Source organism: Stegostoma tigrinum, chromosome 17 (genome assembly GCF_030684315.1).
Source record: "Stegostoma tigrinum isolate sSteTig4 chromosome 17, sSteTig4.hap1, whole genome shotgun sequence".
NCBI classification, from domain to species: domain Eukaryota; kingdom Metazoa; phylum Chordata; class Chondrichthyes; order Orectolobiformes; family Stegostomatidae; genus Stegostoma; species Stegostoma tigrinum.
In genome coordinates, this window is record NC_081370.1 from 27,659,485 (window position 1) to 27,672,792 (window position 13,308).

The following is a 13,308-nucleotide window of genomic DNA, read 5'->3' on the forward strand; positions in this document are numbered from 1 at the left end:
AAGTTCAGCTTCAGTGACATTTAAATGCCCAAATAATGGTATTGATCTGTGGGATCTATGCCTGGTTTTCACTAACATTTTTATTTACTTCCATGAGAAGCATGCTTTTGACAGAATTATCCTGCACTGCTTACCTCTTGCATGTTCTTGAAATGCAAGTGATATGTTTGCTATATTTGAAAATGGGGCTGCATTTCAGAATTTTGAATTTCTTCCCAAGCTTCATTGAGCTAGATTCCACTCAATCTAACAAGGTCCGTCTTCCAATGTGCTGTTTGAGAAATTCACTGAAGATTTTTGTTACTGTCTCTTGTAAGTCTATCTTCACTAGTTAGTATGCACATTGAGACTCTTTAGCTCCATTTGCTATAAGATTGACCTATTGGCAATTTTTTAGAGCTCACTATGTAACTATGATACCAACATGAGTGTATCAAAGACATCCTGTTGTTAAATAGCAACCCAAATTGATTATTTCTTGCTACGCATTGGGCATACTCATGAATAATCCTGAATTGCCAATTTCACACCATAGAAGTTCCCACCTTGCTTCAAATTAGAGGCAGATTGGAGATTAAAATAGATGGATGTTTGATGACTGGAGCAGACAGAATAGGTTGAAAATTTTCCATGCACTTTTAAAAACTTCATGACTTTCCTTGACTGTAAATTGTGCTGGAATGGTAAGGTACCTCAAACTTTTGTACAATTATTGCTATAAATCGTTTCACATTCCTACATAGTAGTAGTAACACGAGTGGTAGTTTCCATTAACAGCATGCTACTATCCAGCCGTAATGAAATTCTGCATACTTTGCAGTTAAGTAATATGATATATGAATTTCAGTGCCAGTGTAATATGAAGTACATAGACCATTTGTCCCAAAAAGTGGTTGACCATATCAGATAATGTCCTTTTGACTATTCACAAGAGACAGAGTTCTAATTATTCTGTCCACCTCATGCTTGCAAAATGTGAAACATAATGCCTAATGTTTGCTGTGATTGGATAGCACTTGCTGAAAATGCAAAATGTGCTATGAATTACAGTTATACTCAGGGGATCGGTTATTTCAGTTGGCGGGATGACTGGTTTGTGATGCAGAGTGATGCCAATAACACAGGTTCATTTCCCACACCAGCTGAGATTATCATCAAAGTATTTTCTTCTCAACCTCTTCCTTTGCCTGAGACGTGGTGAATCAGGTTTAACCACTATCAGTCATCTCCAGCTAATGAGAGAGAAGCCCTGTGGTACATTAGGGCTATGGCAACCTTACCTTAAAATGATTTTAAAGGTTAAAGGAAATCAATCAGCTTCATAATGCAACAGATGTAATTTGGTGGGAACTACATACATATTCATATGCTGGCATCTGTTCTTCTCAAGCTAGTGTATCATGTCCAAATATTACTCCTTTTTGGAGTTAAACAAAAGCACGGGACACTTTTGTCCTTGGTGCATTTTCCATAACAAGTCTTTGTTCAATCAGAGTTGCTAACTGATCAACATTGTGAAACATTGTTGCTTTTTTTTTGAAAATTAGCAATCTTTCAACTGTCCTGTTAAGTACATGACAAAAAATTTTGACAGTCATTTTTTTCAACAATGCTGTTGACAATGAGTTCTGTAAATCTTGATTTGACTTAACATCATATGAGATGACACATCCTGGAATTCATCCATTAGAGAGGCAGGAGAATCCAACAATGAATCGTATACTGAAAATGGAACACACATTTTTGGAGTTAAGGAGGATGCTGTGGGACCTCTTACAGAGATATTTGTATCATCTATAACTATGGGTGAGGTACCAGATGACTGGAGAGTGGCTAATGTTGTGCCTTTGTTTAAGAAGGGATGTAAGGAGAGTTGTGGGAACTATGGATGTGTGAGAATGACTTCAATGTTGGGTAAGTTGCTTGATATTATTCTGAAAGATAGGATTTATATACATTTGGAGAGGTAAGGAATGATTAGGGATAGTCAGCATGGTTTTGTTGTAGATTGACTCTCAATGCCATTAGGGTTGGTGTTCCGGGATTTTGACCCAGCAACACTGAAGGAACAGCAATATATTTCCAAATCAGAATGGTGTGTGGCTTGGAGGGGAACTTGCAGGTGTAGCGAAGAAGATTGATGGGGTAAAGCAGTAGACAATGTTTACTTTGACCTCAATAAAGCCTTTGGCAAGATTCTGCATGGTAGAATTATTAGTCAAGTTAGATCACATGGGATTCAGGATGAACTTGCCAACTGAATACAAGATTGGCATAATGACAGGAGACATAGAGTGGTGGGTGGATGGTTGTTTTTCAGACTGGAGGCCTGTTGCCAACGGTGTTCTGCAGGGATCAGTGCTGGGTCCACTTTTGTTGTCATTTACATAAATGATTTAGATGAGAATATTAGAAGACATGGTTAGAAAGTTTGCAGATGGTTATCTAAGATTACAAAAAGATCTTGGTCAATTGGGTCAATAGGCTAAGAAGTAGCAGATGGAGTTTCATTTTGTAAATGTGAGGTATTACATTTTGGTAAAACAAACAAGGGCAAGAGTTATACAATTAAAAGTAGGGCCGTGGGTAGTGTTGTAGAACAGAGAGATCTAGAGGTTCAGGTTCAAAATTCTTTAGCGAGTTTTGAGAAGATTTGTAGCTCGGGTTGAGGTTCTGGATGTGAGTTTGCTCGCTGAGCTGGAAGGTTAGTTTTCAGACGTTTCGTCACCATTCTAGGTAACATCATCAGTGAGCCTCCAATGAAGCGCTGGTGTTATGTCCCGCTTTCTATTTATCTGTTTAAGTTTCCTTGGGTTGGTAATGTCATTTCCTTAATTGGTGATGTCATTTCCTGTTCTTTTTCTCAGAGGATGGTAGATTGATTTGGAGCCAATGTGTTTGTTGATGGAGTTCCTGTTGGAATGCCATGCTTCTAGGAATTCTCGTGCGTTTCTCTGTTTGGCTTGTCCTAGGATGGATGTGTTGTCCCAATCAAAGTGGTGTCCTTCCTCATCTGTATGTAAGGATACGAGTGATAGTGGGTCATGTCGTTTTTTGGCTAGTTGATGTTCATGTATCCTGGTGGCTAGCTTTCTGCCTGTTTGTCCAATGTAGTGTTTGTCACAATTCTTGCAAGGTATTTTGTAGATGACGTTCATTTTGCTTGTTGTCTGTATAGGGTCTTCTAAGTTTATTAGCTGCTGTTTTAGTGTGTTGGTAGGTTTGTGGGCTACCCTGATGCCAAGAGGTCCGAGTAGTCTGGCAGTCATTTCGGAAACGTCTTTGATGTAGGGGAGAGTGGTTATGGTTTCTGAGCCCGTTTTGTCTGTTTGTTTGGGTTTGTTGCTGAGAAATCGGCGGACTGTGTTCATAGGGTACCCATTCTTTTTGAATACGCTGTATAGGTGATTTTCTTCTGCTCTTCGTAGTTCCTCTGTGCTGCAGTGTGTGGTGGCTCGTTGGAATAATGTTCTAATGCAGCTTCGTTTGTGGGTGTTGGGATGGTTGCTCCTGTAGTTCGGTATTTGGTCCGTATGTGTTGTCTTCCTGTAGACGCTGGTTTGAAGTTCCCCATTGGCTGTTCGTTCTACTGTGACGTCTAGGAATGGCAGTTTGTTGTTGTTTTCCTCCTCTTTTGTGAATGTTATGCCAGTAAGGGTATTATTGATGGTCTTGAAGGTTTCCTCTGATTTGTTTTGTTTAGTGATGACAAAGGTGTCATTCACGTAGCGGACCCAAAGTTTGGGTTGGATGATTGGCAGAGCTGTTTATTCGAGTCTCTGCATTACTGCCTCTGCTAAGAACCCTGATATCGGAGATTCCATGGGTGTACCGTTGGTTTGTCTGTAGGTTTTGTTATTGAAAGTGAAGTGGGTGGTGAGGCATAGGTCCACTAGCTTGATGATGTTGTTCTTGCTGATGAGTTTGGTGGTGTCTGGTGTATGTGTCTTCAGTTCTTCTAATAGTGTAGTCAGTGTTTCTTTGGCCAGGTTGATGTTGATGGATGTGAACAGGGCTGTTACGTCAAAGGAGACCATTATTTCATCCTCTTCTATCTTGGTGTCTTTGGTGTTCAGGAATTCTTGGGTGGATGAATGGAGTGGCAGGAGTCTTCTACTAGGTGTTTTAGTCTTTGGTGTAGTTTCTTGGCTAATCTGTAGGTTGGTGTTCCAGATAGCGACGCTATGGGTCTGAGGGTGTCTCCTGGTTTGTGAATTTTTGGTAGTCCATAGAAGCATGGTGTGTTGGATCCATCTGGTTTCATTTTTTGGAAGTCTCTCTTGTTTAATTCTCCAGATTTTTGAAGTTTTTTGAGTAAGGCTGTGATTCGGTTCTCTAGTTGTGGGGTCGGGTCTATCGTCACCTGTTGGTAAATGTCGGTATCTGCAAGCAGTGTGTTCGCTTTCTCAATGTAGTCTGTTCGATTTAAAATGACTGTCAAGCGTCCTTTGTCTGCAGGTAGGATAACGATGTTTTTATCTTTTTTGAATCTTTTAGGGCTTTCCTTTTTGTGTATTGAGTGTGTTTTCTTCCTTTTTCCTGCTTAGTGTTGGTGCCACTGTCTGTCTGATGGTTTGCTGGGTTTCTTCTGTGAGTTTGTTGTCTTTCAGTGTTGTTTCTAGCGCTGCTAAGAAATCTTTCTTGTCCGCATCCCGGAAGTTGTAATTTAATCCTCTTACTAAGACGGCTTTTTCAGTGTCTGTTAATGGTCGGTCAGATAAGTTTTTTTTTATCCATGCTTCTGTGCTGTCTGTGTTATTTTGTGAGTTTGTCGAGTTTTTTCTGCAGGTCTAGTTTTTTCGTTTTCTGTGTTTGCCGTTGTCTGATGTCTATGGTTCATTGTACTGTGTCTGTCCATTCATGGTCTGTCGCATTAGTGAGTAAAGTTTTTTGGCGCGAAATTTCCCGGTTGTATTTACCCTATACAGACAACAAGCAAAACGAACGTCATCTACAAAATACCTTGCAAGAACTGTGACAAACACTACATTGGACAAACAGGCAGAAAGCTAGCCACCAGGATACATGAACATCAACTAGCCACAAAAAGACATGACCCACTATCACTAGTATCTTTACATACAGATGAGGAAAGACACCACTTTGATTGGGACAACACATCCATCCTAGGACAAGCAAACAGAGACATGCACGAGAATTCCTAGAAACATAGCATTTCAACTGGAACTCCATCAACAAACACATTGGCTCCAAATCAATCTACCATCCTCTGAGAAAAAGAACAGGAAATGACATCACCAATGAAGGAAATGACATCACCAACCCAAGGAAACCTAAACAGATAAACAGAAAGCGGGACATAACACCAGCGCTTCATTGGAGGCTCACTGATGATGTTACCTAGAATGGTGACGAAACATCTGAAAACTAACCTTCCAGCTCAGTGAGCAAACTCACATCCAGAACAAAATTCTTTGTTTGCAGCACATGTAGACAGGGTGGTTAAGAAGGCATTTAGCATGCTAGTCTTCGTCGCTCAGACCTTTGAGGATAGGAGCTGGGACATCATGTTGAGGCTGTACAGGAAGTTGGTGAGGCCTCTTCTGAGTACTGTGTCCAGTTCTGACTGCCCTGTTATCGGAAGGCTAATTATTAAGCTGGAAAAGGTTCAGAAAAGATTTACCAGGATGATGCTGGGAAAGGAAGTTTGAATTATCAACAGAGGCTGGATAGGCTGGGACCTTTTCCACTGGAGTTTAGGAGTCATAGAGTCACAGAGATATATAGCACAGAAACTGATCCTTTGGTCCAATTGGTCCATTCTGATCAGATACCCTTAATTAGTCTAGTCCTATTTGCCAGTATTTGGCCCATATTCCTTTTAACCCTTCCTATTCATATATCCATCCAGCTGCCTTTAAAATTGTACCAGCCTCCATCACTTCCTCTGGCAGTTCATTCCATACATGCCACCCTCTGCGTGAAAAAGTTGCCTCTTAGGTCTCCTTTATATCTTTCTCCACTCACCTTAAACCTATGCCATATAGTTTCAGACTCCACTACCCTGGGTAAAAGACCCTGGCTACTCACGCTATCCGTGCCCCTCATGAGTTTATAAACTTCTGTAAAGTCACCCCTCGGTCTCCGAGTCTCCAGGGAAAATAGCTCCAGCCTATTCAGCTTCTCCCTGTATGTCAAACCCTCCAAATCTGGCAACAGATTTGTGAATCTTTTAACAACATTATTCCTATAGCAGGGAGATCAGAACTGAATGCAGTATTCCAAAGGTGGCCTAAAAAATGTCTTGTACTGCTGCAACATGATCGGGGTTGAGTGGTGACCATACAGAGATTTATAAAATCATGAGGGCTATAGATGAGGGGAATGGTGGGTGTCTTTTCCTGAGGATGGGGCATTTCAAGACAAGGGGCATATTTTTAAGTTGAGAGGAGAAAGATTTGAAAAAGACCTGAGGGGCAATCTTTTTACACAGAGAGTGGTTTGTGTGTGGAATGAACTTCCAGAAGAAGTGATGGATATGGGTACAGTTACAATATTTAAAGGACCTTGACTAAGCACATGAATAAGAAATATTTGGAAAGATATTGGCCAAGTGCAGGCAAATGGGACTATTTTAGTGTAGAATTAAAGTCAGCATGGACTAGTTGGATAAAAGGGCTTGTTTCCATGCTGTGTAACTTTTTTTTTCTTGATTAAATTTCATTCTGCTGGTCAACCTGAGATTGAAATTTGTAGATGCCCAGATACAGGACAAAAGCACCTCCTCAATCAGAGTGATATATTGAGAGACAAAATAGAGAGATATAAGTATATTTTCAATGGGAAAATAATAGCTATTTTAAAAATAATTGGCTAAGTCAAAACCTATAAGCAATCCAGAATTCAAGTCATGGTACACATTAACAATATTTTACTTCGTCTTCAAGTTTCTTGCATTAATAGGCTGAAAGTGTTGCTTATTTTGGTCTTTCACCAAGTTGCTATATGTTTAATTATATAAACTAGAGTATTCCTAAGGACATAATACCTTAATGGTATGGGGGAATCAAAAATGCAGATTTGGCACTTCATATAAATATTTTTATGTTGGGTTCAAGTAGGGGGCAATGCCAAACAATTTTGTGTACCTTGAGTCAAGGCTGAGTATGTGAAGATGGAATCAAATTAATTAGAACACTAGATATTACCCTGAAAAGAATTCTTTGAGTAATCTTCAAGATTTTGGGTAAGAAAAGGTGGAAATTGCCTTTAATTTTTGATCAAATACTATTTTTCCTAACCTGTTATGGATCTATGAATAATAAGAAAAAATAGTAACAATATAGCTAGAGAACTGAAGTATCATTTTTATTCAGCACACTTTTTCTTGTATTTCTCATATCAATTGTACTGATGATATAAACGGGTTATCTCCAAACCTTCATTTAGTCACATTTTTCTGCCTCTCTTCACACCTCACGTTTAGGCTAACTGTTCAACTGAAATAAAGTATGTAGAAGTTAAAGATCTTGCTCTTTAGAAGTTCAAAACCATGGTGTTTTAATCCTTTTTTTGGAATTTTCAGATGGACTACCAATCTTTTTTAAAAAAAAGGTTTGAAAAGTATTTACATAATTGCATCAATGCCTCAGATTGTTGGAATGGAAAGCTGCAATGTTCACCTTACTAATTACAATAATTCTTCTGCATTAGAGTGGGGTGTTGTGCAACTCCATTTTTAAACATTCTACTTGTACAATCAGGAACTTGTTGACATTTTACACACAGAGTGCTTCTGGTTTCTCTGACTCTGGTTACGTTATTAGTTGGAATTCCAATTTTAAGTGTGAAGTAGCAGAGAAGACGGTGACACCTACCCGTGCAGAGTGCAGATAAGCACTGATAAGCTTCCTGCTTTATCTCAGACAAAGCATTGATCAGGCTGCAATTTGGTGGAGGTTGCGATGTTACTTGATAGAGGTGGTTAAAATCATAGTGGCTGTTTAACAATAAGTAGAAACTGTTGTCATTGGTGTTGAGAACCAAAGGACAGTCATGTGATTAACAAAAGAACCAATAGCAAAATGTAAAAGACAATTTTACGCAGTGGGCATTTAGATTGTGGAATTCATTGCCTGAGAATATGCTGGAGGTAAATTCAATTGTAGCTTTTGAAAGAGAATTGGATATATGCCCAAAGAGAAGAATTTTTCTGGGCTATGAGGAAAGGGCAGAAAGGTGGCATAAACTGAGTTGCCCTTGCACAGAACCATCACAGGCATTTTGGCCTGCATGACCTTCCTCTGTTTTGCAACCATTTTATGACTGAAGGATTTCAATTGTTTTCCTTTTTACTTTATTCCCCTGTCTTGTTACTTTTCCTGCTCCATTCATCTTCTTTACTTCTTCCTTTTCCCATCATTTGTTCCATTTCCAACCAACTTCCTTTCTTTGAGGTAGTAGGATCAAATGTAGTATCTCCACTGCTGCACTGGCTGAGATCAGCTCCAGGTGATTCTCCTAAATTGTGACAGTAGTGTTTTTGTGTGGCCTCGCAATATAGCAAATTGCCATAGAAAATCGCGTTGTAGGGAAATCACTATAGAAAATTGCTATACCTGTACAACATAAAGTTTGTGTTATCCAAACAGCATCCTTTATGCATTAATTGCACTACAGCCAATTCGTGTTAACATGCCATGCATTATAGCTGTGCTACCTGTAATTATAATTTATTGGGATTGAAGCTGCGATCATTTGGTCTGTATGATCCGGTACTACTCATGAGGACATCTACTTAATTAGTGGCCTCATATTTCAAAACCATTTCCTTAGAACTAAACTTTAGAGCTTTAGTGTTTCACCAATGCCTGTTGTAAAATGTTTTAAAGGAGTGTCATATAAAAGATGCAATGGAAAGAAATCATTAAAGATAACTTATTTCATCTTTGCATGAATAATCCACTCAACACTAAACTTTGCTGTGTCAAAATTGAAATTATGATCATGAATTTTGTACTAAAAATCTGGTCAGAATATAATTGCATGGTGTTTGTGTTAATTAATTGTGTGCAATTAATTGCACTGCTTGTGCTACATTTCAGTAAAGTAGTGCAAATCTTTGAAGTAGTTAACTTTAGATGTTTGCTTAATGGGCACAAACTAAGTATTTTTCATTATTTTTGTGCCAACATAATGATTGATTGAGAATACAAATCATGGACATTACTTGTCCTCTGCAGAGAAGGCAATTGAAACGAGACTTGCAAAAATTGATCACGCTGCTGTACACCCTCATCTGTTGGATATGAAGATTGGGCAGGGAAAATATGAATCTGGATTCTTTCCCAAACTGCAGTCAGATGTGCTTTCCTCTTCACCAGCCAGCAATAAGTGAGTAACTGGATGTATCCCAGAGTATGTAGATTGCTCAGTTAGATTTTCCTATTTTTCTATGTACAGTGCACGCTCCTGTGTTTCAGTTCAATTTGACAGAACCTAGTCTTGCAGTAATACAAACATATAAAATTTATAAAACAATGATTTGATGTTTGCACATCACACTTCTGACAAAATCACTGTTAAATTAAGTTAACTTATGGAGCTGGCTCAAAGTCTAAACAGCATCCTCCTCCTCCTCCTCTTTCTTCTGCTAATTACCCTAAAGTGATCTGAGTTTTCATTGAAAAATTTAACTTATGTGTTCATGGTTGATTGATTAATCTACCAAGTTTTGAGTTTCACTGTTCCTGATTGACTCCCATTTCATCTCCATGAAATAGCATTCATAAAAGATCAGACAGATACCATATCACTTGAAAGTAGAAATAGATGGGAACACACAATTAAATAATATACAGAATATCTGAAAATAACCAATCTTGATTGACTAGTGAGTGTACCAGTGGCTTTCCTGATTTCTTCTGATCTTCACTGATTTTTGTAATCAAAGATCAATGAAATTAGTTGCATTTTTTAAATGTAATTAGTTTTTGGCTATCATATGATTTTTTTAAACTTGTGAAACAATATCACCAGATTCCACGAACAGTCATACTGTTGAAGTGACTGTTTTTAAGATAATATACATATGGATTTGACAGTAGATTGGAAAGGAGATATGCAATTGTGCATTTAATATTATTGTTATAATATGTTAAGTCTTTTTTAAGGTGGGTGAAACGGAGTGCACCTGCCCAGTGGAGACGAAAGGACAGACAAAAGCAACATACAGAACACCTGCACCTGGATAATGATCAAAGAGAGGTCAGTTATTTCGTTTGCAGTGTTTATTTGGGATTTTGGACAAGAGCTATTTTTAAAGGAACAATTTAATACTTCGGACTTCAGTGCTCCATAATTTGTAACCAATGAATTATTTAATACACTTTTGATGAACTTCTAATTGGTTGTAGCTTTTTCAGCAGTTATAAAATTATCAGAAATAGGCTTGAACTCCAAAGGGGTTCAATTTGGTTTATACACTTTTTAATATATTAGTTAATGTGCTTGTGTACATTTTCACCATTGTTCTCCTCTTGTGTTGGGCGTTCTTAAAGTAAGTTTGTGCATTTCTTTAGGAACATCACATTGAAGGATCTTCCAAAATAATGCAGTATTACTATGCATAATTGTATATTAATTCAATCATGTGCAAGCGAACTTTAGAAAGCATTGTAAATCATTAGATTAGTGAATAATTCAGAGAACAATGTATAATAAGGAATTTGATATTAAAGTGTATAAATTCACAAACTTCCAATGTGTTAAAACAATAATCAGTTGGTATAATTGGAATGTCATTTTACTTTTATCCACAGAGCCATCTTGAAAAGGAATTTGGAGAGAAAAATGAGTCTCTTCGCTTGTACACAGGATAAACTTGGGCCATTGGCCATAAAATCATTGATTAGTTACAGCACAGAAAAAAGTAATTTGGCCATCAGATCCGTGCCAACCTGCTGTAAGAGCAATTTAGCTAGACCCACAATCCAGCCCTCTTCCCAAAGTCCAAAAATATTCCCCCCTTCAAGTGCTCATCCAATTTCCTTTAGAAAGCTACAACTGGATCTGCCTCATATCCAACTTTCAGCCAGTGTGTTCAGATCTCCTAATTTGTGTATCATCTTCACAACAGGTTTAAGTATAGATATAGAGACTAGCCTTTTCTATCATTTGGGCCTAGTGAGTTGTTGATTTGTGAAATCAAAAGCCAGGAAATGTGCACAGGACATCCACTTTTTGGGCTTGAACCTGTTAGATAGCAGTAATTGAAAGTGCTATATTTCAAAATCTGATTATTCTCAAAAGCAGCCAGCTGTTTTTGATCTGGAAATTCTTTATCTGATTTCAGTTAAATTTTTACGTATTCGGTAATTTGTTCTGTTTTAGTTGCTTTCTGTAATTATTTATTTTCATGCTCTTTCTCTATCTGCCTGCCTTTATAAGGTTGAATTTTTTGTACTGCTTTATTCCTTTCCTTTTGTTACTCTGGTGGCCTGTCTCTGCGTCTTGCTCGCATGTTCTTGTCTCATCAGCATGTTAATTGTCTGTCACCTGGACTAAAGATCAAACTGTATTTCAACATGGACATGCACGACCAGACCATCAGACCTCTACAAAATCTGGGTCTAAGTTTTATCTGGTACATTAACGGGACTTACCTCTCTTCAGTCAAATAGCACCTTTCTCTATGTTTCTGGTCATTGTACACATCCTTCACAACCTTGATAAATCCACTAGTTATAATGTTTGATGTTGAGATGTGTCTCTTTGAACACTGTTACTGTTGGCACTGTAACCTAATACATAAAACTTTGAAAATGCAATAGAAAATCCTCTGTGATAATAAAATGTGAGGCTGGATGAACACAGCAGGCCAAGCAGCATCTCAGGAGCACAAAAGCTGACGTTTCGGGCCTGGACCCTTCATCAGAGAGGGTCCAGGCCCGAAACATCAGCTTTTGTGCTCCTGAGATGCTGCTTGGCCTGCTGTGTTCATCCAGCCTCACATTTTATTATCTTGGAATTCTCCAGCATCTGCAGTTCCCATTATCTCAGAAAATCCTCTGTGGACAGTTTTCAAACATCTGTATTCATATTGGCTTCAGCTGTCTGTGAGTCCAACAGTAAATGGTTTCGTTGTTTTTGTTTATTCATTTGTGGGTCATAGGCATCACTAGCTGGCCATCATTTATGGCCATCCCTAGTTGGCCTTGTGATTGTGGTGGTGAGCTGCTTTCTTGAACCAAAAGTTGATGGAATTTTCCAAATATTGTATTGGGTTCGGTAATCAATGCTGATATCTTTCCATTTATTAAAAAGTTGGCCGATGTTTGTCACAATGGGTAAATATGATGCACCAGCTGGTTGTTTTTATATGTTTATATGTGAACATTCTGGTGCAATAAATTGAATGTATTTACTGGACCAAACGAGGCTACAGTTCATGATGGCATATTCTAGAATATTGTGGGATTAAAAAGTGGATCTGCGCTGATTCAAGGATACATGATATGAAATCTACTGCTGACATGGAATGTAAGAGCCACATGGACTGGTTCAGTCAAGAAGACTAACGGTGTAATTTTTGGTAATTCTTATGAAGCTCAGCATGGAGGATGTGGTGACAATGACCAAACTATTAGCAGCATTTTAGGAAAATTTGATTCCCTCAAGGTTAAAAATAATACAGTAGAGAAATGGAATCCTTCTGCACATGACAACTCACTGTTGTTTGTAGCATTCACTAAATTATCTTGCTGATCTTCCCTTCACCTAACAAGCGTATGAACCCATTACATTTGGTCTTCCTTTTTTCTGATCAACATCCAAGTCTGGGTGATAGAACTGAGACCGCAGACCTCTGAGAACAGTGTGCCTCCAGCTTTTGTTGAAGATGTGAAGCCCTTTGCTGTGATTAAATTGAAAACTGTGAATACCTGTTTCATTTCACAGATAATCGTTGACTTGGCATGTTTCTTCACTGCCAAACATTAGGCAAATTGTCAGCAATACCTGTCATCTAAAATGTTTGCAATTGTGTGGGTGATGGCAGAATTGGATCTGGCCCACTGATTCCTGAAGCAGTTTGGATGCAGGGCAGTGTCCGATGCTGATTGGTTAGAAAGCCTGCCTCAGTTCCCAGGGTTTTTACCAGGATTGTATCGAGGCTGTAAGACAATCTTGCATTTAGCCTTCATCCCCACAACCCCTTCCTGGTCCACACATGCCTGCTATGCTCCTTTCATGACCCTCCTGCATTCTTCACACCCACTAACCTAGTATGCGCACTGATCTCATGAGTCCTGCAAAAATCTCCTTTGAAACAGTTGATTGTTTTTTTTT

The 13,308-nt window shown here is 38.5% G+C and overlaps 1 protein-coding gene across 3 annotated transcripts in view; it reads left to right on the plus strand.

Annotated features, from left to right (window-relative positions):
* Nucleotides 1-13,308, plus strand: part of dennd5a (DENN/MADD domain containing 5A) — a 225,811-nt gene that overhangs the window by 127,182 nt on the left and 85,321 nt on the right. For all 3 annotated transcript variants that reach the window (XR_009446848.1, XM_048545755.2, XM_048545756.2), the window contains 2 exons: nucleotides 9,204-9,354; nucleotides 10,134-10,227. Coding sequence is in view for 2 of the 3 variants with exons in the window: in XM_048545755.2 (XP_048401712.1) it covers nucleotides 9,204-9,354; nucleotides 10,134-10,227 (245 nt within the window). In the remaining variant the exon portion in view is untranslated. The remainder of the gene's footprint in view (nucleotides 1-9,203; nucleotides 9,355-10,133; nucleotides 10,228-13,308) is intronic.